General features: G+C 37.3%; 5 protein-coding genes across 5 annotated transcripts in view; 1 reads left to right on the top strand and 4 right to left on the bottom strand.

Annotated features, from left to right (window-relative positions):
• LOC135078232 (uncharacterized) overlaps nt 1–26,773 on the bottom strand; it is a 154,524-nt gene that overhangs the window by 77,569 nt on the left and 50,182 nt on the right. The gene's annotated exons all lie outside the window — the stretch shown is intronic.
• On the bottom strand, nt 5,036–7,293 carry LOC135078244 (general odorant-binding protein 72-like). Its single transcript, XM_063972844.1, has 5 exons — nt 7,180–7,293; nt 6,905–6,980; nt 6,219–6,307; nt 5,764–5,875; nt 5,036–5,149 (listed from the first exon to the last, which is right to left on the bottom strand). The coding sequence occupies exons 1-5, from the start codon at nt 7,240–7,242 to the stop codon at nt 5,061–5,063; spliced, it is 429 nt and encodes a 142-aa protein (XP_063828914.1). The 5' UTR covers nt 7,243–7,293; the 3' UTR covers nt 5,036–5,060.
• LOC135078357 (uncharacterized) lies at nt 7,997–20,071 on the bottom strand. Its single transcript, XM_063972954.1, has 10 exons — nt 19,726–20,071; nt 18,192–18,267; nt 17,842–17,930; nt 17,467–17,578; nt 17,049–17,125; nt 15,941–16,069; nt 15,707–15,782; nt 13,550–13,638; nt 9,399–9,510; nt 7,997–8,085 (listed from the first exon to the last, which is right to left on the bottom strand). The coding sequence occupies exons 1-10, from the start codon at nt 19,780–19,782 to the stop codon at nt 7,997–7,999; spliced, it is 906 nt and encodes a 301-aa protein (XP_063829024.1). The 5' UTR covers nt 19,783–20,071.
• Nucleotides 20,194–21,462, bottom strand: LOC135078241 (general odorant-binding protein 19a-like). The gene is made up of 5 exons (XM_063972842.1): nt 21,356–21,462; nt 21,117–21,192; nt 20,758–20,846; nt 20,538–20,649; nt 20,194–20,324 (listed from the first exon to the last, which is right to left on the bottom strand). The coding sequence occupies exons 1-5, from the start codon at nt 21,428–21,430 to the stop codon at nt 20,236–20,238; spliced, it is 441 nt and encodes a 146-aa protein (XP_063828912.1). The 5' UTR covers nt 21,431–21,462; the 3' UTR covers nt 20,194–20,235.
• Nucleotides 22,345–25,740, top strand: LOC135078245 (general odorant-binding protein 72-like). Its single transcript, XM_063972845.1, has 5 exons — nt 22,345–22,444; nt 24,484–24,559; nt 24,845–24,933; nt 25,237–25,348; nt 25,637–25,740. Exons 1-5 carry the CDS (start codon nt 22,391–22,393, stop codon nt 25,723–25,725), a joined length of 420 nt encoding a protein of 139 aa, XP_063828915.1. The 5' UTR covers nt 22,345–22,390; the 3' UTR covers nt 25,726–25,740.

Below are 26,773 nucleotides of genomic sequence, written 5' to 3' on the forward strand. Positions count from 1 at the left end.
ATTTCCGCAAAGGCCGAATGCCGATTGGTAGCGGCCTGCATCCAGCGCCTTCCTGCTGCCTTTATGAGGTCGTCGGTCCACTAATTATTGTTACCTTTTTATTTGACTTACCAACTCTCAAGAAGAGAAGGGCCAAAGTTTAGTTTAGAACGGCCACACTCAAGATGGACAGAATATGACCAAGATTCAAACGATCCCAATCTGAAAATCATTGAGGGGGACTTCCCGAGACTGATATGATCATGATACCGATATTTCAGCACTGTTGCATGCGACATGATCATGAATAAAAACAAGTAATTAAAATAAGTAATCGTGTAAGTTACTATTACTGGACCTGTATGAAATTACCGACCCATTATCTATGCCATCGAGCTATTTTCTGTAAGAATATTAACTATCATCTTCTACTTCTTTTCGTGTCGACAATAAACCTACACAGTGTCAGCCCAAAACTCCGCCACAAGAGTGGCGTTGTCAGCAGCACTCATCAAATCCTCCTGAGTGCAGTTGCTTGGGCACTCAGGGCACGACATCAGGTGCTTCATCGACTGGGGAACAAAACCGCACCTGCACTCCATGTTTAAGCCATCCAAGAATCCCCACCTGGTCAGATTGTCCTTACTACGGCCAACCTGCGTCCGAAGTCTTAACTATCATTATATCAGTACATTTCCCTACAGCAGCTTGTGCAGCTAGGAGTCTCTGTGCACAAAGAACTCCATGTAGCGTAGATCCTTCCTTAGGATGGCGCGCGTTTCTGTGGTTGTGACACAATCCAATGGTTATAGAAGTCTGGATGGTTAGTCTCTATTACCGCAGCACGACTCGCTCTAGTTTACCAGAGGCAAATGTAAGATTTAGCCTACACTTCCCACGCCGGCCAGAGGGATTGGGAAGGTCTGATATTCGCCTAGTCAAGACACCCTTTTTACCTCTTTAAGAAGAGTGGAAGTGTCCTATTCATTCTACTCTGTCAGAACTACACGGCTAAAATTATCTATCTAATATACTCGTAGTCCAGTCAATGAATGCTTTAACGACGGTGTAGAGGGAAATGCGTGGAACACAATTTCTGACTTCGGGACTTTATTTAGACTAGTTAGGAGGTGAACATGTCAAAAGTCCCCGCCCTTAGCCCTTGAGCCGGCGGGGAGAGGGGGGTTCGAAGGTACCATTTTTCGGTTCTCCGCTTAATCCTCGGAAACTATGCGTCCTACATAGTTTCCGAGGATACGTACATTAAGTAGTGTATTTGACTAAAAATGTTGGTTTTAGCCTTTAAACTAAAATACATCTTATCGAATTCAGAAAAGTAGTCCACCTCGGACTGCGTAATTTTTGCAACACCCCTTATACTCTCTGAAAAAAACAAAATGGTAGCTGGAAATCAAGAAGCAAATAAGCAAGCTATAAGAATGAGAATGTTTTTGTATTTAAGTGCCATGAAAAATTCTTTCCGTTTTCCCTCCTTTTCAATCAAAAGATGTCCGCTGCTAAACTAAGATCGGCCTTTTTAGGAGTATTCCGCAACTCTCACCAGAAAAGGGTTAGATACTAATTATTAACTTTACGAGGTGCATCCATTATTTTAGTTAAAAAAACTATTCCCACCTCTCGTTCCCACCACTGCAACTCCTGTGTAGCCAGGATCTACAGCTTGACCGTCAATAAAAACCCAACCAGTGAAGGTCAAGTTTGCCCCAGGGGAAAGTTAGGCTGTCATGGACCCGCAACGTGTTCGAAGTTCCCTTAGTACGCCTATTCTGATAGTAAGCCTACTATAATATTCAACTCCTATTGTAATAATAACGTCGAATCATGTTTTCTTCGTTGACCACTGTTTTATAATTGCGACATGAGTGCACAAGATCACTCGTCCGGCTGATCCGACTGCAATCAAGGCTAGCTGACCATTACTGCAGTTAATAGCATGGACAATTTATTCTGGCTCAGAGACTTTGTTGCAAAAATAATGTATGTAGTCCAGTCAATGAATGCTTTAACGACGGTGTAGAGGGAAATGCGTGGAACACAATTTCTGACTTCGGGACTTTATTTAGACTAGTTAGGAGGTGAACATGTCAAAAGTCCCCGCCCTTAGCCCTTGAGCCGGCGGGGAGAGGGGGGTTCGAAGGTACCATTTTTCGGTTCTCCGCTTAATCCTCGGAAACTATGCGTCCTAGTGACATGACTATGAACTAAAAAAAGTCCCGAAGTCAGAAATTGTGTTCTGCGCATTTCCCTCTTTAAAATACTTCATTGACTGGACAATAAAAATCATTTTTGCAACAAAGTCTCTGAGCCAGAATAAATTGTCCATGCAATTAACTGCAGTAATGGTCAGCTAGCCTTGATTGCAGTCGGATCAGCGGACGAGTGATCTCGTGCACTCACATCGCAATTATAAAACAATGGTCAACGAAGAGAATATGATTCGACGTTATTATTGCAATAGGAGTTGAATATAGTAGGCCTACTAACAGAATAGGCGTACTAAGGGAACTTCGAACACGTTGCGGGTCCATGACAGCCTAACTTTCCCCTAGGGCAAACTTGACCTTCACTGGTTGGGTTTTTATTGACGGTCAAGCTGTAGATCCTGGCTACATAGGAGTTGCAGTGGTGGGAACGAGAGGTGGGAATAGTTTTTTTTAACTAAAATAATGGATGCACCTCGTAAAGTTAATAATTAGTATCTAACCCTTTTCTGGTGAGAGTTGCGGAATACTCCTGAAAAGGCCGATCTTAGTTTAGCAGCGGACATCTTTTGATTGAAAAGGAAGGAAAACGGAAAGAATTTTTCATGGCACTTAAATACAAAAACATTCTCATTCTTATAGCTTGCTTATTATTTTGCTTCTTGATTTCGAGCTACCATTTTGTTTTTTCAGAGAGTATAAGGGGTGTTGCAAAAATAACGCAGTCCGAGGTGGACTACTTTTCTGAATTCGATAAGATGTATTTTAGTTTAAAAGCTGAAACCAACATTTTTAGTCAAATACACTACTTAATGTACGGACGACGTTACATCAAGAAGATTACTATGAGCCTATTGGATATTGCTGTAGTGTGATATCACGGACGACTGAAGACATTATATTAATTTTATATTCCATTTACTTAGTTCACATTTTTTTACTTCGAAATGTACATTTTGACTGCGTAGTATATTCTAAACAGTAAAACCCACTTTTTGTTTTCACTGACAAACGTAAACAAATCCTCAAATTAGTTTAAAGTAAAACCTAAACCTTACTTAAATCTTTATCTTTTGGATAAAAAAAGGTTCATCTGCTACCATAGTAGGTACCTAAAATGTTTCTTGAGCTATGTAGAGCCTTAATATATACAGGGTTTTCAGTTATATCCGATTTTTTTCATCACTTAATTTTTCTAGGCAACGACTGCGCTTATTCGCTAATATTTCAATTTCGTGGGTTCAACTCCCGACTCAGGCAGTTCGATTTTTTTAAAGTAATTTATAATTTTCAAACTAGTTTGAGATACAACTCTTAATGCTAAAAATTAAATAACTATTAAAGCTTTTTGTTTCAGGGTTTAAAAAGAAGTCCAAAAAGTGCTTTTTCTTTTCAAGCAATACAAGTCCTATTTATTTTCCAGCTTTTTAAATTCTTTGATACATTCCATATTTTAACCCTGTATACCACTGTCAACCTTTACTCTACGACTCTACAATTAAAATGGCTTATCATTATTATCCATTATTATACAGAAGTACACACGAACTGTCGTGTCTATACCGATCAAAGTTTGAAGTCTGGCGGAAAATTTTATCTAAGAATAAAATAAGGAAAAACCTACTTCCCATTAGTGTTTCTACCACGTACCATGAACTATGGACAATGGACTGATTTAACCACCAAATGAAGCAAAAAGTCAACTCTTGTGGTTTGTCAAAATAGGATAATGTGGAGCAAACAATGCTTTTTATGTCATTTTGTGACGAGCATGAGGTGGAAATGATGCTTACACCGGGAGCAGCAAACACTGCGTTACCGTGTTTCGGATGTGAGATCTCGGCGATAAGCTTAAGTCCGGCTATTTGTGGGCGGCTCTGTGTTTCGTCTCGATGGGTCTCTTGCACGCAAAGATCGAAAAGAAGAAAAGAAGCACGATCGGTCAAAAGAGAGATGCAGGTTATGGCGCGAGAGAGCTGATCTCCCCTGCCCTTTTGTTCCTATGTCTGAGAGTCCTCCACCTGGACATGAGCTCCCCTGGCTTACCTGGAAGTCTTTAAATAGACTTCGGACGCAGGTTGGCCGTAGTAAGGACAATCTGGCCAGGTGGGGATTCTTGGATGGCTTGACCATGGAGTGCAGGTGCGGTTTTGTTCCCCAGTCGATGAGGCACCTGATGTCATGCCCTGAGTGCCCAAGCAACTGCACTCAGGAGGATTTGATGAGTGCTACTGACAACGCCACTCTTGTGGCGGAGTTTTGGGCTGACACTGTGTAGGTTTGTTGTCGACACGAAAAGAAGAAGAAGAATGCTTTTTATAATCACGATTCCAGTTTATTTGGAAACATATTTTAGGCTTTATTTTCAGTAGGTACACCAACATTAGTACATGTTTGTTATGTCATGCCATAAATTAAATAGAATTTAAATTATTCGCCAAGCTAAGACATTGACCAACATAGAAAAAAAAATGTTTACAAGCATTAATAAAAAAATGTTGGTTATTAGTTGTTAGTAAGTAGTTTAGTTTCGATATTTCTACCATTCACTGGTTGATTTCTAGAGAATTTTCTCAGGGAAGAATCAAGATAAAAAAACACATTATTCAGTCGCCATAGCTTGCTTAATTAACGACAAGACTTGTCATTTAACAAGGCAATAAGATTCAAAATAACCGAAGATACCAAAATTATGAAACGTATTAATTTTCTGACATTCAAAAACGCTAGAGTGGAGGACTCTCACTTGCACTGCTGCTACGTGGTACAAATACAGAATAAACTCTATGGACTTTTAACCAGCAAGGGTATAAGGAATTCACAAAAGAACTAAGTACAAAATGGAATGTTTTTATTGAACTAAGCAAATATAAAATCTTTCGGATTGTCCTCGTAGATACACTTGGCCGTCCAGTATGACGCCTCGCAGAGGTCCTTGTATTTATCGGCTGAAAAAAAAATACATTACATTTTAATATACCTAATTCAAAGATTAATTTTGCCGGCGACTGCGTGTGAGAGCTTCCATGAGCAAAATAATTATTTTCTCCTTCAGTGGATCCTGGTGTGAGAGTTGATAAGTGGCTTTATGGCATTCCGATTACATAAGCGTCTAAAATGTCTCAATCGGATTGATATTTATGTCCCCAGAGTCATATTTTTTGTGCTGCAGGCCGCTGCTAATCGGTCATTGTGGAAGTCACTGGGGAGTTCTCTAAAATGATGATGAATTAAACGACTGGAACATTAATAATAATAAATAAATCTTTGGACAATTTCACACAGCGCCAGCTAGCCCCAAAGTAAGCAACTCAATGCTTGTGTTATGGGTGCTAGCTTAACGGATATACTACTTATACACTTTTTTATTTTTATTAAATACATACATATTATACATATTTACACCCAGACCCGTCACAGAAATTAAAATTCATCATTTCAATTTCTGCCCGGCCGGGAATCGAACCCGGGACCTCTCGGCATAGTAGTCTGTTCTGAACCACTACACCAAACGGCCGACCAAAGATTAAGGTTAAGATAATAAATGCGAATAATGACTTACAACCAGTTTTGCACTTTTCGATGGATTTCTTGACAGATTCCTTTAGATCATTGGGGTACATCATGTCCACCTGTTTGATAGACGCTTCGTAGTTCAGTTTATTGTTTTTTACCTGAAAAAAATAGACTAAAGGACTACCCCCGAAATCGTGTCAAACCTAATTTATAAACTTCAGGAGTTTGTACAGTCAGCAATACTGAGTTTCTTGCGCTGCTTCTTCTCAGCACTGGCCCATTTACTGTCCCGAAGCAGTGGTGGGTTTAATATTGGGACGTGTAAAAGTGCTTTTTAAAAGCCTATTTGCAAAAATAAATGAGTTTTAGCGTCCAATAGTTCGTGACACCGAAAGTGGCCAAAAAGTTGACAAATCAACCACTTTGCGGACTTTAGGTGTCACAAACTATTTGACGCTGACTGGACTAACAAAAGGAAAATTTAAAACTATGGGTACTCACGACTTGTGTCATCTGGTAAATGCAGGCAATATAACACATCACATTTCTGTCTTCTATAAATTTGCCTTTCTCAATGCCGCTGATTAAATCTAAAATTATAAAAAAATATAGGTATATGTATATTTTTTAGTTATAATCGCTAGAAATACACTCGTCGTCAAATAAATCGCACCTCCTGCGACAAGCACTTTTAAACGTATGCATCCCCACTTCCCACCAATATTGGCACTACTTAAAAGCCTAGTTCTAAACTTGATTTCATTATAGGAAAGGTTTTTACCCCAAAAATGTGTCTTTAGAAGGATCCAGAGTCACTTCTTAAAAAAATAGGTAGTTACGCTTGAGCCAACTTTTATGGCTATAAAACTGTTAAGTTGGGATTAATCGCTATCCATCGGTTAAAGAGGACACGTGAGATCATTATTTGGTTTTATAACCATAAAAATTGGTCTAATTGATCCCAGAGGTGAGCCCAAAGTGAGGTCTTTTTTCAAGTCACATTTATGGTATATGTTAATCATTTATTAAGAAATTGAATGCGTTTTTCTTTAAGGATATTTATTGGGCTTTCAAATAACACCCATATTGTTGGGGCACCATGATTGTGTCAGAAGAAAATCTTTAAAGTTCGCGTCGCGGAAGGTGCGATTTATTTGATGTTGAGTATATTACATTTATTATGGTACCTTCTGCGACTCCTGTTTTTGTCAAGCAATTTTTTCTCAGCATTTTCCCTGAATTTTTCAGTTGCTGTCTGGTCATCTGAAGAAAATATACTTGATAATAAATACAACAGTTTTAAAATTATACAAAACACAAATACAAAAAAAATTATTGTGAATCATAGATGAAATGGTGACACTAATTTTTAATGTTTTCCAAATGAAACGTAACTGTATCATGGGTAAATAACTGTAAGCAAAGTCTACAAATCGGACCCAAGGAAAAAACTTGTACTTACCGCATCACTGGAACTGATAAAAAACGCCAACAGCAACAAAAACAAATCAGTTCCTTTAGTCATAGTTAAAGTAGAGCAAAGACTGTGTTTTTTCTTTCTCGGTCATAAATATAAAGAAGACTGACATCCTTATTAATGCTTACAAGATGTACTTAAGTTAGATAACTGACAAATGACATGGTGATTACATGGGTTTATCTGGCAACCACGCCTTGTATGTGCATTCTGTAAAGTACTATAGCTTGTGTTATGGCATACTAGTAATTAGCAATGGTAACTGTACCCTGAGCACGAATTACTCTTGTGATTGCATTCCATAAACAACAGGTGCTGTTTGTTCTTCATATAAAAAAATGTTACCATATCACGTTATTTTATTTTTACTCGGGCACTGCTAAATAACTTTTTTTAAACAATTCATTAAGTTACAATTGTAACAAAATGCATAACTATTGATCATGCATTTAAATAGTTTTAATTAAAACCATACACCGTGTTGATGTTGACCGTAAAACGCCAAGATTATATGAACAAAACAATCAAACATAAATAGGATAGTAGGTACATAATATTTTTAAATACTGTTTGGTAGAGTTATGCTTTTTCAATATTTTCTTAGGTATGTCGTGGTAGTTAACAGAAAATGAAACAATATTTTCATACTTTAAAGATTATATTAACATTCATCATTGCCGCACTGTAAGTAGCAATAAGTCAAAAATAGCAAACTTTAAAATGACCAAAATTTTCGTTGATTCATTTCGTTGTACTTAATTTTATATTCGTAAATTAATATAATTATTAATGTAGTAGATGTTTAAGCAAAAACGAAGTTGTCCGGGTCAGCCTCGTAAATGCACTTGGCCGTCCAATACGACGCCTCGCAGATGTCCTTGTATTTTTTAGCTGTAAAAGGAAAAACTTTATTAAATTACTGCATTTTCATTTATTTTCAAAGGATAACTTTATTTATTTGACGCATTGTTTGTCATTTTCTGGAGTGTTCTACTACTTTTTAAAAGACTAATCGTGCGTGATACATAGTACATTCCCCAAATATACTCGTAAGATAAATTAATTACGTAGAGTAATTTTGGTGATATTTGGTAAGATATATACAGTGTGTCCGGGCATGTAGTGATCAAACTTTATGGGCCAAATCTAGGGACAATTTTATCGATAAAAATACTTCAAATTTGGGGCTTGACGCATTTATCGCAAAATTACAAGGATTTAAGTTTTTAATTTTTAGTTTTCACCTCTTCCTTCAAAAACAAGTGAAAGCGTGGGTAGCTTAACATTAATAAGCAAATATTTTATATCATGCGATAGCCAATAAAATTATCTATTAGCAAAAGTAGAAAACAGATACAAGTTTCATACATTTTAAGGGAGTAAGAATGGATTTAATTAGAAAAAAAACATGACTTTTTTTACTTCTTTTTCAGTTATTTTCCAACACAAGAAAAACCAGGTCGTTAAGGTATGTTTTATTTGCATTGTATTATTAGTATTTGAGCTATTCTACAAAACGAATGTAAATTTATTAGTCTACGTCTATTAGTTTCGACGTAATTGTTGAACATAGATACACCTTCCCAGCGGTTTCCATAGTAATCGGAATAGGTTGTGTGATTCTTTCAGGCAGTGCATTTTCGCATGTCGCGTGCGCTATGGAAACCGCTCAAATACTAATAATACAATGCAAATAAAACATACCTTAACGACCTGGTTTTTCTTGTGTTGGAAAATAACTGAAAAAGAAGTGAAAAAAGTCATGTTTTTTCCTAATAGTAAGAATGGATTTACCATTCTTACTCCCTTAAAATGTATGAAACTTGTATCTGTTTTCTACTTCTGCTAATAGATAAGTTTATTGGCTATCGCATGATATAAAATTTTTGCTTATTAGTGTTAAGCTACCCACGCTTTCACTTGTTTTTGAAGGAAGAGGTGAAAACTAAAAATTAAAAACTTAAATCCTCGTAATTTTGCGAGTAATAGGTCAAGCCCCAAATTTGAAGTATTTTCATCGATAAAATTGTCCATAGATTATGCCCTTAAAGTTTGATCACTACAAGCCCGGACACACTGTATAGTTCGGGCTCGACTCATCTCCTCTCCTCCTTCTAATGAAATCTCACGTGAAATTGTGGAGTCAGGAGATACGATGATAGACCTACCCACTTATAGTTATAGAACTTTTTCATTTTCCTTACCGACGGGCCTGCATTGCTCTATGGCTGCTTTGACGGGCTCCTTCATTTCTGGCGGGAACATCATGTCCACCTGCTTCAACATCGCGTCGTGCATTATCTTGTTGTTCTTTACCTGAAAGTATTTATGACTGTTATTAACTACACTCGGCATCAAATAAATCGCACCTCCCGCGACAAGCACTTATCAAACGTATGCATCCCCACTTCCCACCAATATTGGTACCATTTGAAAGCCTAGTTCTAAACTTCATTTCCGTGCCGTGTGGGGACGGCCGTAAAGAATACAATTCTCCACCGCCAACAGGAGGCGTGTCGTAAGAGGCGACAAAATCCTGTAGCACGAGATGGGCAGCAGCGTCTGCGTGCGAAACTGACAAAAAACTGCGCTCGCCAACCCGCCTGCCAAGCGTGGCGAGTATCGGCAAATCCCCTTAATGCAAAACATAACAGCGACCAGGCCCCCAGTCTCCGGTGGCCCCGCTGTTCCTGGCTACGGTAGCGGTCAGGGTAGCAGCGGGGCGGGGGGTGCTAAGAATCTCCCGAGGCGGACTGGCTACCCACACCAACGACGACTGGCCCTGGTAACCCATAATATACGCACGCTGAGGACTGACGAAAGGATCACAGAGTTGGAAGACGAACTGAGTAGGTTGCGATGGAGTATAATGGGACTATCGGAAGTCCGACGAGAGGGCGAGGACACGATCACCCTAAAATCCGGCAACCTACTCTACTACCGGGAGGGCGAACAACTGTCCCAAGGTGGTGTCGGGTTTCTCGTCCACAAGTCCCTCATTAACAACATCATCACCATCGGAAGTGTGTCGAGCAGGGTTGCTTCCCTGATACTCAGAGTATCCAAAAGATACTTGCTGAAGGTAATTCAGGTATACGCACCGACCTCTACACACCCAGATGAGGAAGTAGAGGCTATGTATGAGGACATAAGTAGGGCCATACATACTACTAAAACCTACTTCAATGTTGTTATGGGGGACTTCAACGCGAAGCTGGGCATGCGAGGTGATGATGAGCTGAGAGTGGGGCAATTTGGATGTGGGCAAAGGAACCCCAGGGGGCAGAGGCTGGCCGAATTTCTGGAGAAGGAAGACCTCTTTGCGATGAACTCCTTCTTCCAGAAGCCGCCTCATAGGAAGTGGACATGGATGAGTCCCGATGGTTCTACGAAAAATGAGATTGACTTCATCATGACCACAAAGCGACGAATATTTAGTGATGTCTCCGTGATCAACAGGGTGAAAACCGGTAGTGATCACCGAATGGTCAGAGGCATACTAAATATTAACGTCAAGCTAGAAAGGTCCCGTCTGATGAAGTCTACGCTCCGACCCTACAATTCCCATATCCACTGCCCCGAGAGCTTTCAGCTCGAGTTGTCAAATCGCTTTGCATGCCTGGAAAACTGCGAGTCAGTGGATGAGATCAATAACGGGTTCGTAGAAACTGTCCAGGCGGCTGGGTTTAAATTCTTTAGACCTCGTCGTAAAGACAAGCCGCAAAAGCTCACCGACCACACCCTCAACCTCATGGCAGAACGACGTGCAATGACGCTGCAGTCCTCCGTTGACGCTACGGCATACAGGCAGCTCAATAGACAGATAAGGAAGTCCTTGCGACATGATATTCGCAACTTTAATACAAACAGTATTAAAGAGGCGATAGAGCGGAACCAAGGCTCCAAAGTGTTCGCAAGAGACAACTCTATTGGGCAAAGCCAGCTGACGAAGCTAACGACGGCGGACGGTAGTGTAACGTCAACAAAAGCCGAGGTTCTAGGTGAGATCGAGAGGTTTTATGGACAGCTATATACCTCGGTCACCAAACCCGTTGATAGCTCAACTTCAGATCCAAGAGCTAAGCTTACTCGACACTATACCGAAGATATCCCGGACATCAGCCTATACGAGATTAGGATGGCTCTCAAACAGCTAAAGAACAACAAGGCACCGGGTGATGACGGAATAACATCGGAGCTTCTGAATGCGGGTGGAACACCGATACTGAAAGTCCTTCAGAGACTCTTTAACTCCGTCTTACTCCAGGGAACTACGCCAGAGGCATGGAACAGAAGCGTGGTGGTGCTCTTCTTCAAGAAAGGTGATAAGACCTTGCTGAAGAATTACAGACCCATCTCGCTTCTGAGTCATGTCTACAAACTGTTTTCGAGAGTCATCACGAACCGTCTCGCGCGTAGGTTCGATGACTTCCAGCCTCCCGAACAAGCCGGATTCCGAAAAGGTTATAGTACCATAGACCACATCCATACGCTGCGGCAGGTTATACAGAAGACTGAGGAGTATAACTTGCCACTATGCTTGGCGTTCGTGGACTATGAGAAGGCCTTCGATTCGATTGAGACTTGGGCAGTGTTACAATCTCTCCAGCGGTGCCGTATTGACTATCGGTATATCGAGGTGCTGAAGTGCTTGTACAAAAACGCCACCATGTCGGTCCGAGTACAGGAGCAGAGCACGGGGGCGATTCCACTGCAGCGAGGCGTTAGGCAGGGAGATGTTATATCTCCGAAACTGTTCACCGCTGCATTGGAAGACGCTTTCAAACTCCTGGAATGGAAAGGATTCGGCATAAACATTAATGGCGAGTACATCACTCACCTTCGGTTTGCCGACGATATTGTAGTCATGGCAGAATCGTTGGAAGATCTTGGCACAATGCTCGAAGACCTTAATCGAGTTTCCCAACAGGTAGGCCTGAGGATGAACATGGACAAAACGAAGCTTATGTCGAATGTCCATGTTACGCCCTACCCAGTTTCAGTTGGGAGCTCAATTCTCGAGATTGTCGACAAGTATGTCTACCTCGGACAAACGATCCAGCTAGGTAGGTCCAATTTCGAGAAGGAGGTCAATCGTCGAATCCAACTCGGCTGGGCAGCGTTCGGGAAACTACGCAACATCTTTTTGTCCAAAATACCTCAATGCCTGAAGACTAGAGTGTATAACCAATGTGTGTTACCAGTGATAACTTATGGCTCGGAAACGTGGCCTCTCACTATAGGCCTTATACAGAAGCTCAAAGTTGCACAGCGTGCTATGGAGAGGGCTATGCTTGGTGTTTCTTTGCGAGATCGAATCAGAAATGAGGAGATCCGTAAACGAACCAAAGTCGCTGACATAGCCCGACGGATTAGCAAGCTGAAGTGGCAATGGGCAGGGCACATAGTACGCAGAACTGACGGCCGATGGGGCAGAAAGGTTCTGGAATGGAGGCCGCGTACCGGAAAACGCAGCGTGGGACGTCCACCTACAAGGTAGACCGACGACATCGTAAAGGTAGCAGGGAAGCGCTGGACGCAGACCGCTGCCAATCGATCAACATGGAAAGCATTGGGGGAGGCCTATGTTCAGCAGTGGACGTCCTATGGCTGAAATGATGATGAAAATGATGAAACTTCATTTCATTAAATGAAAGGTTTTTGTCCCAAAAATGTGTCTTTAGAAGGATCCAGAGTCAACTTTTATGGCTATAAAACTGTTAAATTGGGATTTATTGCTATCCATCTGTTAAAAAGGACACGTAAGATCATTATTTGGTTTTATAACCACAAAAATTGGTCTACTTGGTCCCATAGGTGAGCCCCAAGTGAGGCCTTTTTTCAAGTCACATTTATGGTACCTGTTAATTGTTTATAAAAAAATTAAATGTGTTTTTCTTTAAGTTTATTTATTAGGCTTTCAAATAACACCAATATTGTTGGGGCACCATGATTGTGTCAAAAGAAAATCTTTAAAGTTCGCGTCGCGGAAGGTACGATTTATTTGATGTTGAGTGTATAAACTATGAAGGAGAGATCCTTCATTTGACGTGTGAGTTGTGACAACTAAGTAAGAACTATGAAGAATAAAAATGCGTCCTTCATTTGACGTGTGAGTCGTGAGAACTACGCTCACAATCCTGTTTAAATGTGTGTTAAATTATAGTCGGACGACAACTTCGCATAGATTTTATTTCTTTAGGTAGAGTTTCTTGTAAAGTAAGCTCTACATGCAATTTTCAGGAAAAGATCATACGTGATTATGAACATCTTTTACTATGAGATAAATTGATGAAAAACAGCTACTCTGTACATTATGGTTGAATGGATAACATTTTGTAACTATTCAACTTACGGCTTGTCCCATAGTGTAGACGCACGCGATGTAGCACATGACGTTATTTTCTTCAATAAACTTCCCCTTATCAATGTCTCCAACTTCCTCTGTAAAATAAAATATGTGTAACATTTTTTTTATGTTATTTCATAATAGACTGAAAATGGTATGATACAGAATGAAAACAAGTGAGAATTACCAATGTAATCAACTTACTATTATGTTATGAATTGAATATTATACAGGGTGGCCAAAACAGTGAGGTCTAAAAGAAAAATTTAGATTTCTTACATCAAGGTGTACCTAAATCACCCCCATGTATATTATACGATTGTGCTTAGTTTAGGAGATAGAGTTAATTTTGTGATATTTTAAAATTGTATGACCTAGTGGGCTTTAAACATTTTTATCTTTTTTTTGGGTTAACTTTTTTCAGATTTCTTTTTTTCGACAGATTTGTTATGAATTGCAGATGTTTGAAAAAAATAATCACCTTTCTATCTTTGATTCAAGATACAAAAGTTTTGCTAGAAACATTAAAATTATGCTTTTATCAGAACACTATCAAATTTTCAACTTAAAAGTTTAAGTAAAAAAAAGAACTTCCATAGGTCCAAAACCATTTTAAAAACTGCGCCGTTTCCTGAACTTTCATAATAATACAAAAAAACATGTACTTAATAGGCCACTATTTCCTGTAATCGGTCTACTAAAGTGGTAAGTCGGAGATTCCGTTACATGTTTTTGACTTTCTTAGATTGAATTAATATTGAGAATCCTCTAAGTTTACATTACGTAGAACAGATTTAAAGCAGTAACTAGACAGAACATGTTTTTATTCTCAACGAGGAAACTCTTGCCCTTCATCACACCTGGTGGAAACTGATGATTAGGCTGAAGGTGGAAGGGTACTTCAACTACAGAGGAACTATGGCTTCCTACCTCCAAATGCCGGAATACAGTAATGCTTTTAACATTATTGTTATAGTGACAGACTTAGGAAAATAGAGTTGCTAGCCAGGCAGACTTAGATCAAACCCTACCACCAACCAAACCGAGCAGAAAATTTCACCTCCACTGGGAATCAAACCCGGGACCTCTGAAGTTTACCTCTTACCACTTGAAGACAGAGGTAGTTGTTACATTTTACTATTACCCTTGAAATACCTACTACAGTGAGAAGAAGAAGGAGGGAGATTTGGTTTATGTTCATCAAAACTTACTTAAAATAACAATGTGTTCCGGAATTTGGAGGTAGGAAGCCATAGTTCCTTTGTAGTTGAAGTTCCCTTCCACCTTCAGCATAATCATCAGTTTCCACCAGGTGTGATGAAGGGCAAGAGCTTCCTCGTTGAGAATAAATCAAGTTCTGTCCAGTTACTGCTCTAAATCTGATCTACGTAATGTAAACTTAGAGGATTCCCAATATTAATTAACTCTAATAAAGTCAAAAACATGTAACGGAATCTCCGACTTACAACTTTAGTGGACCGATTACAGGAAATAGTGACCCATTAAGTACATGTTTTTTTGTATTATTATGAATGTCCAGGAAACGGTGCAGTTTTTAAAATGGTTTTGGATCTATGGAAGTTCTTTTTTTTACTTTAACTTTTAAGTTGAAAATTTGATAGTGTTCTGATAAAAGCATAATTTTATTGTTTCTAGCAAAACTTTTGTATCTTGAATCAAAGATAGGAATGTGATTATTTTATTCAAACATCTGCAATTAATAACAAATCTGTCGAAAAAAAGAAATCTGAAAAAAGTCAACCCAAAAAAAAGATAAAAATGTTTAAAGCCTACTAGGTCATAAAATTTTAAAATATCACAAAATTAACTCTATCTCCTAAACTAAGCACAATCGTATAATATACATGGGGGTGATTTAGGTACACCTTGATGTAAGGAATCTAAATTTTTCTTTTAGACCTCACTGTTTTGGCCACCCTGTATTATGTGCGTATTGTATTACCATTATACTCGTAAGTCTTACAAAGTACCTACTTAGGTAACAATTGTTTTCAATAATTTATGGGGCAGCGATTAAGATTAATTACACAAATAAAACCCTAAAAATGTGTTGTAACATCGTTCAACTAGTCACCCTGCATATTAAAAGTATTATTTTTATTCATTACTAATTTTCTAGTCTAATTATGCCAAAAAAAATACCTTCTGTCACAGCACATTTCGGCATGCAAGTCTTTTTCAAAATTTTCCCGGAATTTTTAAGTTGTTGTTTTGTCATCTGCAAAAGTTAAGCTAAGTTTTTATTTTTAGGCATAAAGAAACAAAATGCAAACTAAAACCATGCCATTCTTTAGAAAAGTTAGTGAAAGCTATTGGAAAAGAAATTAAAAATATAGATATACTTCGACGATATTTATTTTTGATCAATTTACTTACCGATAAAACATAAGAAGTGCTTAATAAAATAAAAAGAACCAAAAAGTTAAGATGAAGTTGCCTAAAGAACATTGTCAAGATGAGCTCAGAGACAAGGTTGCACGCAAAATGGACGGACGAACAATTAATCTGTATTTGGAGAGGTGTTCTTTATAGGCTAAGAAGGCGTTAATTAAATACTAGTTGTTACACACTTAGTTATCTTAGTTACTAATCATGCGCACACTTTAGACTAAGAGAATACACAAAATATTGAAGTATTTTTTTTTGCATTTTTTAACCACTCTTATGATGTCTTGCCATTTTATAATTAAATCTTAATTAATATAAGTTGTCAGCATTATAATTGTGGTTAAAATATTATTGTAAATGTTTTGACTATTGAATTCTGGAAAATAATAATCATTTTATGAAAATTTCCACTTCTTTTCAATTAAGAGACTTGCGAACGATGTAATTGTAAACATTATTTTGAAATTTTCCAGCATTTTTCAATTATTGAATCAAATTAAGATCAAGGGCAGAGAGATACAATAAGTAATTTGTATTCATATTTTCCTTTAGGTAATACAAATCGCTAGTGCACGCCCGCGTGTTAACTAAATCACATTTCATTCGACAAAGAAACGCCTTTTAATTGTAATTAATACGTGACAATAAACTTTTTGAACTACATAATTGCAAAGGTATTGTATTCAGATAAAATACTATTAATTCTATTTTTACAGCAATTGCGATCAGATACGTGAATCTTAACATCTTTATACGGGAGTATTTTAATAGAGAAAAAGCTCTGAGGTATGGGTAGCAAAACTCTTTTGTTTATTTGGCGTTTCACTAAATTCAATAATACTAATAAAAATTATAAATAGTGCTTTGCTTTGGATTTGTAGCAGTGGGCGAGGTGGGGATAGTCTTTTAATAATATTCAACAATTACTATTATAATCCTACAATAAATGTGTGCTTAAAATTAAAGTGAGTAGAATAGTGTACAGTCGACAGCACATCAAATTAGTAATTCACACTACACAACATGCTGTTAAATTTCAAACTAAAATTAGTGTTTATTTATTGTTTGTGTATTCTTCTACGATTCAAGGAAAGACGAAGTTCGGCGGGTCTGTCTCATACAGACACTTAGCTGCGTAGAAAGCTGCTTCACACAGGTCGTTGTATTGGGCCTCTGCAATACATTTTAGTTTATTAATTCAATTTATTTTTTTGTCATTAATTTAAAGCTTTAAGACATTAAAAAATGCAATTTTATCGGCACCTCTATATTTTTTTTAACCGTAATCTGTCTGAGTCTTGAAAATAAAATAAAAGTATTTTCTCAAAAACGCTTTGTTTGTTTTCCTCGCGATAATGTTTCGGAAAATTGGATAACTCTGTGACTACGAAAATATTTGAATTCTGATCTAAACAAGGAGAGATAATTTTGGTTGACTCTGTTGTTTTTTAGCTACTTTATTATGAAAATTGCAGTAGATTTATGTAGGTACATTTGAATCGATGTGAACTTACGAACGCCATAGCACTTGTCGACGGCATATTTGACGGACTCTTTCATGTCGACAGGGTACAAAATATCCACCTGCTTGTTTACTAGATCCTTGTCTATCTTTTCGTTTTTTACCTGAAATGGTGGCGTGGTTTTTTTAGTACTTGACTAAATAAGACTACATAACCTGTTATGTGTGTGCAATAATTTAAGTGGTGGTTGGAAATTTTGAATCGCAGTGTTTGAACTTAGACCTAACTGGAAATAGCAGCTTTAAACGTACACTCATGAATTTAAACACATTCTCATTTGTGGCGTTTTAATTTTCGTTGTCCTTCGAGTTTTCTTTAACATCTAAGTAATTCCAACATGTTACTTATCTAAATCTTCGTTCTTACCACTTGAATAGTTTTGTAGACACAAGCGATGTAACACATAACTTTACGATCCTCTATAAATTCTCCTTGCTCTATATTTTTCACTTTGTCTGAAAGTTTTTAAATTATTCAACGTAAATAATTGAAATGACAATCTCAAAAGGGCACTGAAAAGTTTGTCAATCTCCTTTCAAATAATATTTTTACTATACGTACCTACTTATTTAAACCGAAAATTTTAATAAATAAGTTCAGGGTAACTAGTTGAATGTTCTAAACATATTTTAAATGAAAACTGGTATCCGAACAAATAGTAAGTCTTGTAAATAGGTGTGTGTTTAGTCTATGAAAATAAATGTTTATAAACTGACCTTCTGAAACTCCAATTTTGGGCATACATTGTTTCTTCATAACAGTTAAAGTCTTCTTAAGTTGAGCTCTTGTCATCTAAATACATAAAATGGGGTCTTTTAAAAAATATTTACTATTTTCAACCGACTTCAAAAAAGGAGGAGGTTCTCAATTCGACCCGTATGTTTTTTTTTTTTTTTCTATGTTTGTTACGCGATAACTCCGCCAATTATGAACCGATTTGAACAAATCTTTTTTCTGCGTATAGGTAATACCTCAAGGGTGGTCCGATTTAAATTTAATAATAGAAAAAACAACCCCCAAGGGTGGAAAATTGGGGATGAACTTTTTTATACGCAATATCTCCGCCGATTATAAATCAATTTGAACGATTATTTTTTTGTTGAATAGGTATTATCAAAAGGGTGGTTTCATGTGAATTTGAAGAAAATATTTCACCCCCAAGGGTGGAAAATTGGGGATGAACTTTTTTATACCCAATATTTTAAATTTTTAGTTTTTTTTTTGTGTTCTCGCATTTGAAGTCGGTTTTATTTTTTTAAAAGTTATTGAAATAGGTATTTGAATATTTTCAAATAAATACGTAATGGAAATAGTCATCGAAATGAATTATTGAAGTCAAAACTTGCCTGTAGATTTTCAATGGACAATTTCAAATACACAATAATTGAGAATGTTACTAGGTATGCAAAATCACTTGAAACCTATGTTACAGTTAAGCTTTTACATTTACAAATACATTAGTTTTTATTTCATTCAAAAATACCCAGTAGTTATGATTTTATAGGCATTCAAAGTTCGCTTAATTATTGAGTCCCACCAACGGTCACGTGACCCCGCGTGACGTACATTCACAGTGTCCGCTCACTAGAAAACGGATATAAACATACTTAAATACATTTTTTTTTGTAAATACAAACTTATTATACATATTAACACCCAGACCAATCACAGAAATTAAAATTGAACCAAACCCAAACTTGATGCGATTGTGTCGTTTTATTGCGAATTACCTTCCAGCTCCATCATTAGACCCCGATTACTATATAGAATTAAAATACTCATCAATACAAAACGAACGAGCCCAAACTCGATGCATTTAAGTCGTTTTATTATAGAGTTCCTATGGCCACCTTCCAGCTCCATCATCAGATCAGCTCCATGTCATCATAATATTGCATGGTCATCCAAATCACATGTATTTGCGAAATTTCAGCTTAATCGGTTGCCTGGAAGTGGGTCTTAATTCAGCTTGCAAGATTCCACCCATACAAATATGAACCAGTCACTGTAATATGACGTCACGCGCATAAAATGGCGGGCCGGCCGCCGCCCGCACTTTTAAAATTCAATATCTTGGAAACTAATTGACGTATCGAAATAATTCTTTCACGTGTATTTTTTATTTTTAACAGAGAATACAGAAAGCTAAAAATCAAAATTAGTGAACATTCTTCATTATAAGAGTCCATACTTCAGAGTTAGTCTATACTAGAGGATTAACTGATTCTGAAATTTTAATATTATACTCACCCCAAATACATCTTCAGTGTAGAGCAGGAATAGTAAAACCACAACAATATTTTTCATTTTTTTTTTAATCTTCAGAACCTCAAAACTCTACAAATGAAGCCAGACTAACCCAAAAAATCGGTTCGTGAATAATTTAAGGATGTTTTTAAAAACGTCCGTTTAGGTGGCCTATAATTTTTGTGGCTTAATTGAATGGTAAAAAACTGTTTGTCATTCGTTTTCAATTGAGTTATTGTTAGAATGAATTTTGGTAATGACAGGTTAAAAGTAAAACCACTTACTGGTAGTAATTTTGCATTTACTCGTACTGTACTAAATTAGGGTTAAATACACTCACTTTTTTGCTAGATTTTAGAGCATTAAAATTCACATTTGATTAACTACGAATTCGTACAAAATCTTATTCAGTTTTGCTATTTTTACTACGAATTAAATTCTAATCTAAAAAAATATTTTTTAATTTTCCTTCTGTGTTGTAATGTTCCCATGAACAATCATATTAGTAAGAGTCTACGGGAACACGAAGTTTTCAGCATCGAAGTCGTACATGCATTTTGCAGTCCAGTAAGAAGCTTCACATATATCTTTATACTTTTTAGCTGTAACAAAAAACAACGTACTCGTATAATTAAATCACAAGAGACGACCGCAGACTAAAATTTAAAGTCGATCCATGGATACTCGTAGAACGAAATGTACATATTCTAACCTATCTAGCCTTTCTGTGAAACGTTGTATGAAAGATGTTGGTAAAGATGATTATGGTAAAGTCCAAAATCCCTTGAATTTTTCATATTGTTACCAAAACTTACCAATATCCTTGCAGTGCGTCGCCGCAGCCTTTACCGCGTCCTTCATTTCAGGCGGGAACATCATGTCCACCTGTTTCAGAACTGCTTCGTAGCTCAACTTATTATTTTTTACCTGAAAAGCCACTTTTATTAGTTAAATATCTGAAATCTATCAAGAAAAAGTCAACTAACGCAAAATATTCTTAAAAATCATACTAATCATCATACAAAAAAAACTTACGACTTGTGTCATAGAGTAGACGCAGGCAATGTAACACATCACATTCCGGTCTTCTATGAACTTTCCCTGTTCGATCTCACCCACTTGCTCTACAAAACATGATAGGTCAAATTCAAAGTCAAACTCAAATTGTTTATTTGCATACTACGTGTTCATTAAAATATGACGTAATAATTAAACAAATGAATTTATATTCAAGTCATTTTCATGCTGTGTTCATACAATCCATTCAACCCTGGCCACAAAGAAAAAAGAAGTAACTAAGCCATCAAAGAAAATATGAATAAAAATAATAAATAACAAACAAATATGACTGTACATTTTTTGGAACACAAAATCTACAATGAAGAAAATTTTACCTTCCGTGACATCGTTTTTGGGCATGCAAGACTTTTTCATAAGCTTCCCTGAGTTTTTCAGTTGCTGCCTTGTCATCTAAAATACGGTAGGTCAACATTTTAATATTTTTCAGTTAAAAAATAACTTTTTCAGGACTTTATTTGAATCTGACTAGAGATTTGGATCCGAATCATCTTAGAAAAATATGCATTTATTTAAGTTGTAGAGTCAACCACATTATCAACAATTAAAACCTTACCCCGAAACTTGTATCAAGCAGTAAAATAAGAACTAAAAGTAATTCACAAAGAAGCAAAGATTTTTTCACAGCCATTATAATGAAACGTTTAACACCGTCAAGTCTAAAAGAAACTATTTGTATGTTGTCTAAGGATTTAATTTTATACCCTACTTATCGTTTACGAGATTGATTGATTACAATGTACTCGTAATTTTGACGTTTAAATAACTTAGCATTCCGTCTCATTATGAATGTAATGAGTATCTGATACAGCCTTTCAGGCTTCACTCATAGTCACATGGCAGTCCATTCATAAACCAGCAATGAGTACCTAATAAATACTAAGGTTAGGTTAGGTAAATTCTTCCATTAGAAGTCTATAATCCTGATGAAAATAGGCGTATTTTTTGCAATACGAAGTCCGCTGGACTAGTTGGTTTATTATAAAATACATCACAAAGATCTGTCTTGTAAGTTACTTACGTAATAACGAGGGTAATTATGAAAAACTAGGAACTTAACAGCTGTCAATAATTAACAATTAGAGGTGTATAATTTCACTAAACTGCAACTCTGTTTTAGGTAGGGTGTCCACATAATCATGTGAATCGTGAGAAGATAAGAAATGACTTCCAATCCAAAAGGGAACATTATGTATGTCCTGAAATATTGAAATCAAATCCCATCATTTTTCAGCCCTACTACGAAAACTCATAGGTATTTATGTTTTTGATGAAACGACAAGAACAGCTAACGCCAAAATCTTGGTTAGCATCTTTGCTAACTAGGCAGAAGCGAATAACAAAGTAAAATATAGTGTATTTTATACACATCGATGACAGGGACGATATCCGTTATTTTGAGAAGGTCTTCCATTCTGGTGAATTCTGGACACACTATTATAGCCAATGGACTGATTAACCATTCGTCTTAGAATCGTCTCCTGTAATTATGTCGAACCTCATATATAAAGGTAGAGATGACCAAACTTGCTGGCATATCAGGGTCATGTCATGTCCTACAGTTAAGTAGAGCGATAGTCAAAATAATATTATGCTTCTTACACAATTAGCCAAATACTTAGTGGTGTTAGCAACCTGTGATGCGGTGAGTTTTTCCGAACAAATATTTTAATGCATTACTCTACCCTATGAGTTTCTGTATAATAATATGGCCTATAGTGAGAGGCCAAGTTTCCGAACCATATGTCGTCCATCATAAACACACATTGCGATGGCTCCTACGTATAAAGGCGAAACTGCCGCTTACGCCTTTTTCCAATTATTTAAGCAATGATTTCATTTTGCTCTAATCTATAACGTCAGTAAGAAAAAAATTTTTTTTTCCATTAGATACAAAATAAAATTTTAGGCAAATAGGCGTATGTGCAAAACTACGCCACGTATAAAGCCCAATCATACGATTCGTCAATCTATACGAGTAGTTGCTTACATAAATATATATTTTTTATAATCCAAATCTTAAATAAAGCCATGAAAATATTTAGCAAATTGTTTTATTTATAAATTATGACACACTATATAGTTATTTAATTTTTAGCGTTAAGAGTCGCATCTCAAACTAATTTGACAATTATAAATAACTTGAAAAAATCTAACTGCCTAAGGCATCGTGGGTTCAATTCCCGCCTTAGGCAGTTCGATTTTTTCAAGTTATTTATAATTTTTAAAAATATGACACATTATGTTAAAAGACCTAACTAAATCTCGAGCACAGTATATGGGCGTATTTGCGTTAAAACGTAATAACGATACATTAAACAACTTTTTCTAACTGATTTATTATTGATATAGCACATGATAACAATTAAAATATTTACATGCATAAATAAAGAGAGTAATCGCTTAAAATATTATATTTACGTTGTCATTTAAGTCTCTTTACGTTGAACAATATACATGAAATTATAGAAATGTGACGACGTAAAAGGGCAATGCGTAAAATCTCAAAATATATAAGAAAAATATAAAAATTGATAATAGCAGTAGCAAAAGCATTACATGTTAAGGCTAAATGTGAAATTTCATTAAATTCGTTTTAGTAGGTCAGAAGATATGACCCAAAAATATGGTTCTGGCCACTAAAATGGCTCTCCTGTAAAATTTACTTTTTTCACTTACGCCAGTATACGTAGGAGCCATCGATTGGTTGTAGACTTTCGCACTAGCGGCGTAAGGGGGGGGGCAGTGGGGGCGGTCCGCCCCGGGTGCCAAGCATCAGGGGGTGACACAAGTCACGCACATTAGTACCCACTGGCGCATCTGCATGGCAAGTTTGCGGTGTATGTCATGATACGGGGGGGGGAAGATGTGCGATTGTCTTTCCGCCCCGGTTGTCAAAAAAAGAGGTATTTTGGACGAAAAGATCTTGCGTAGTTTCCCGAACGCTGCCCAGCCGAGTTGGATTCCACGATGGACCTCTTTCTCGAAATTAGACCTACTACGTAGCTGAATCGTTTGTCCGAGGTAGACATACTTGTCAACAATCTCCGAAACTAGACATTCAGGACATGAATTCGCAACATGGGCTCGACCACTGAGGGCGATGGAGCGGGCTATGCTCGGGGTTTCCCTACGTGATCGAATCAGAAATGAGGAGATCTGCAGGAGAACCAAAGTAACCGACATAGCTCGCAGAATTGCTAAAATCAAGTGGCAGTGGGCGGGGCACATAGCTCGTAGATACGATGACCGTTGGGGCAGGAAAGTTCTCGAGTGGTGACCACGGGCTGGAAGACATAGCGTGGGCAGGCCTCCTACTAGGTGGACTGACGATCTGGTAAAGGTCGCGGGAAGAGCCTGGATGCGGGCAGCGCAGGACCGTTCATTATGGAAAACCTTGGGGGAGGCCTTTGTCCAGCAGTGGACGTCATTTGGCTGAAACGAACGAACGAACGAACTCGACCACTGCTTCGGGACAATAATATGAGCCAGTACTGAGAAAAAGCAGAACAGGCTTCTAATTAGTAGATAATGGAACAGTTATTACATCTAGCTTATTAAAATACTTACGTGACCTACACTGCAGTGATCATTATTACCTACCGTATTATTCCTAACAAGACTTGTTAGCCCACTTACTCATACAAAAGTGACATAAGCATTCAGTGAATTCTATTATTTCAGATGACTTTGAAACAGATAAAAAACACCGGCAAGATGATGAGGAAATCCTGCCAGCCGAAAAACAACGCCGCTGATGGTAATGATCATTAAAAGTACATAAAACTTGAAAGTTTATGCATCATGATTTTGTGTTTTATAAACTCCACCGATTTTCTACAGGGTATTTTAGTTCCATTGGTTTGTGATAGTTTTTGTAGACACAATTAAGCGACAGTAGCCCGACGGTTTAAGCAGCGAACTGCACGATTCGAGAGGTCTCTTAGAACATCGGACTATTGTGATGAACCTACTCCTAACACAAGTTTAAGTGAAAGAATCAGCAGGAATATTAGTAATTTAGATATTAATGATGTTTTTGCAGAAAAGATCGACCCATTAAATGACGGCATATTTATAGACGAAAAGGAAGTCAAATGCTACATGGCCTGCATCATGAAAATGGCTAACACGGTTTGTACCTTAAAACCCGATCGAGCTAACTGCGCACTGCGCTGGAATGCGATTCCCTCGCACTTACCCGCACACCTCGCATTCGCCCCGTGCCGTACCATAGAGCGTCGATGTGACGTCACGGCTGCCAGATGCGCAGTTAACTCGACTGGGTTGTACTTACTTATCATACTATACTTTTGCAAATGTATTTTAATTCCTTTCAAAGTTAAGTACCTACTAAGGGTCTTGCTCCTGCAGCGAAGACTAAATTATCTGATGATGTCAAAGAAGGTCGTATTTTCATAAATAATTTCCTTCCAGATAAAAAACGGCAAACCAAACTACGAAGCAGCTATAAAACAAGTAGACCTTCTGCTCCCTGAAGACATGAAGGAACCAGCCAAAGAGGCTTTAGCAGCTTGCAGAAAAGTTCGTAAGTGTTATGTTATGTGAATTTATTTAAACCGTGTGGGAACGGCCGTAAAGAATACATTTCCCCACCGCCAACAGGAGGCGTGTCGTAAGAGGCGACTAAATCCTGTAGCACGAATGGGCAGCAGCGTCTACGTGCAAAACTTATTTTAAAAAAATTGCGCTCGCCAACCCGCCTGCCAAGCATTGGCGAATACTCGCAATTTCCTCCCAATCGAATACACAAAATGTTCGTAAATGGGTTAAAAAAAAGGTTATTATTAAGTACATATTTATGTTTATTTTTCAGCGGACGCATACAAAGACACGTGTGACGCAGCTTTCCACGTCACCAAGTGCATCTACAATCACAACCCAAGTATATTCTTTTTCCCATAATAAAAAGTACTCATTCGTAAACTATTTTATTTTGTGACACCTATTTACTAGAACTTTTATGATAAACCAACTGAAAGATTTGTAAGGCACCTGAGGCCGACTGCACCAACGAAAGACTCCCATTTGAACTAAGACTTTTATAGACCCAGGAGTTTAGTTAGCCTCTCGCGGTCCTACGAACTTTTTTTTTGTTTGATTTCGGGGCCTACACCGAACAGATTGGAACCCTTAGGCGACAGAGACAGAAACTCAGTAAAACTCATTTATTTCTGTAAGTAGGCTTTAAAAAGCACTTTTACACGTCCCAGTATTAACCCTACCACTGCTTCAGGACAATAAATAGGCCAGTGCTGAGAAGAAGCAGCGCAAGAAACAAGAAAGAAAAGAAGAGATTAGCCTGCTAAATAAAAAATAAATAGTTCAAATTCCACCTGAGGCAGTCGATGTACCAATAGTCTTAATCTAGTCTAGGTGTTACCTAGAAGTAGATGTTTGATGTGATGAAAAAATTACTGACTAACATAATTATACAGGAGAACAGAAAAATATTTAAAATATCACAGACTTCCGCCAGCAAAACACTATGCAGCCATAATGGTCCATTAACACGCGTTTTTTCTGCAGACTTATAATTTGTGTCGTTTCACGTATAACACCTGTATAATTAAGAGCAATTTCATTGTATGAAATTGCAAACGTAGAAGACAAAAATATCATAGAATTTTATTTCATTCACACATCAAAAGTGTCAAGAAAATAACGTCTACTGTTGGATTGAGATTTCCACAACGACCGGCCCACAGTGATCCCGATTTAATAAAACATGGACATTGATGCTAGAAGCACGAAATTTTTTTTGATGGTTACTTTTATGATAACTAATAAGGCAAAAAAATATTACAATCCTACTACGTCTATTTCGTAGTAAAAAAATATATACATATTTTTTGTATGGAAGAAATTACGTTTCTGTCAATTTTTCGAAATTCTTAAAAGATGTCAAGATGCCGATCACACTTGTTATAAAACAAGTAATTTTGAGTATTTC

The sequence above is a fragment of the Ostrinia nubilalis genome, chromosome 14 (assembly GCF_963855985.1).
Source record: "Ostrinia nubilalis chromosome 14, ilOstNubi1.1, whole genome shotgun sequence".
Taxonomy (NCBI): domain Eukaryota; kingdom Metazoa; phylum Arthropoda; class Insecta; order Lepidoptera; family Crambidae; genus Ostrinia; species Ostrinia nubilalis.

Coding starts and splice junctions, on each gene's coding strand:
- LOC135078357 (XM_063972954.1), bottom strand. CDS start 19,782: ATGAAAAATATTGTTGTGGTTTTACTATTCCTGCTCTACACTGAAGAT. Junction 15,783..15,940: donor GCACTTCTTATGTTTTATCG/GTAAGTAAATTG, acceptor TAACTTTTGCAG/ATGACAAAACAACAACTTAA. Junction 13,639..15,706: donor GAAATGTGCTGTGACAGAAG/GTATTTTTTTTG, acceptor TTTATTTTACAG/AGGAAGTTGGAGACATTGAT.
- LOC135078244 (XM_063972844.1), bottom strand. CDS start 7,242: ATGACTAAAGGAACTGATTTGTTTTTGTTGCTGTTGGCGTTTTTTATC. Junction 6,981..7,179: donor TTATCAGTTCCAGTGATGCG/GTAAGTACAAGT, acceptor TATTTTCTTCAG/ATGACCAGACAGCAACTGAA. Junction 5,876..6,218: donor TTTACCAGATGACACAAGTC/GTGAGTACCCAT, acceptor TATTTTTTTCAG/GTAAAAAACAATAAACTGAA.
- LOC135078245 (XM_063972845.1), top strand. CDS start 22,391: ATGCTTCTTACACAATTAGCCAAATACTTAGTGGTGTTAGCAACCTGT. Junction 24,934..25,236: donor TCATGAAAATGGCTAACACG/GTTTGTACCTTA, acceptor ATTTCCTTCCAG/ATAAAAAACGGCAAACCAAA. Junction 25,349..25,636: donor AGCAGCTTGCAGAAAAGTTC/GTAAGTGTTATG, acceptor TTTATTTTTCAG/CGGACGCATACAAAGACACG.
- LOC135078241 (XM_063972842.1), bottom strand. CDS start 21,430: ATGGCTGTGAAAAAATCTTTGCTTCTTTGTGAATTACTTTTAGTTCTT. Junction 21,193..21,355: donor TGCTTGATACAAGTTTCGGG/GTAAGGTTTTAA, acceptor ACCGTATTTTAG/ATGACAAGGCAGCAACTGAA. Junction 20,650..20,757: donor TCTACTCTATGACACAAGTC/GTAAGTTTTTTT, acceptor GTGGCTTTTCAG/GTAAAAAATAATAAGTTGAG.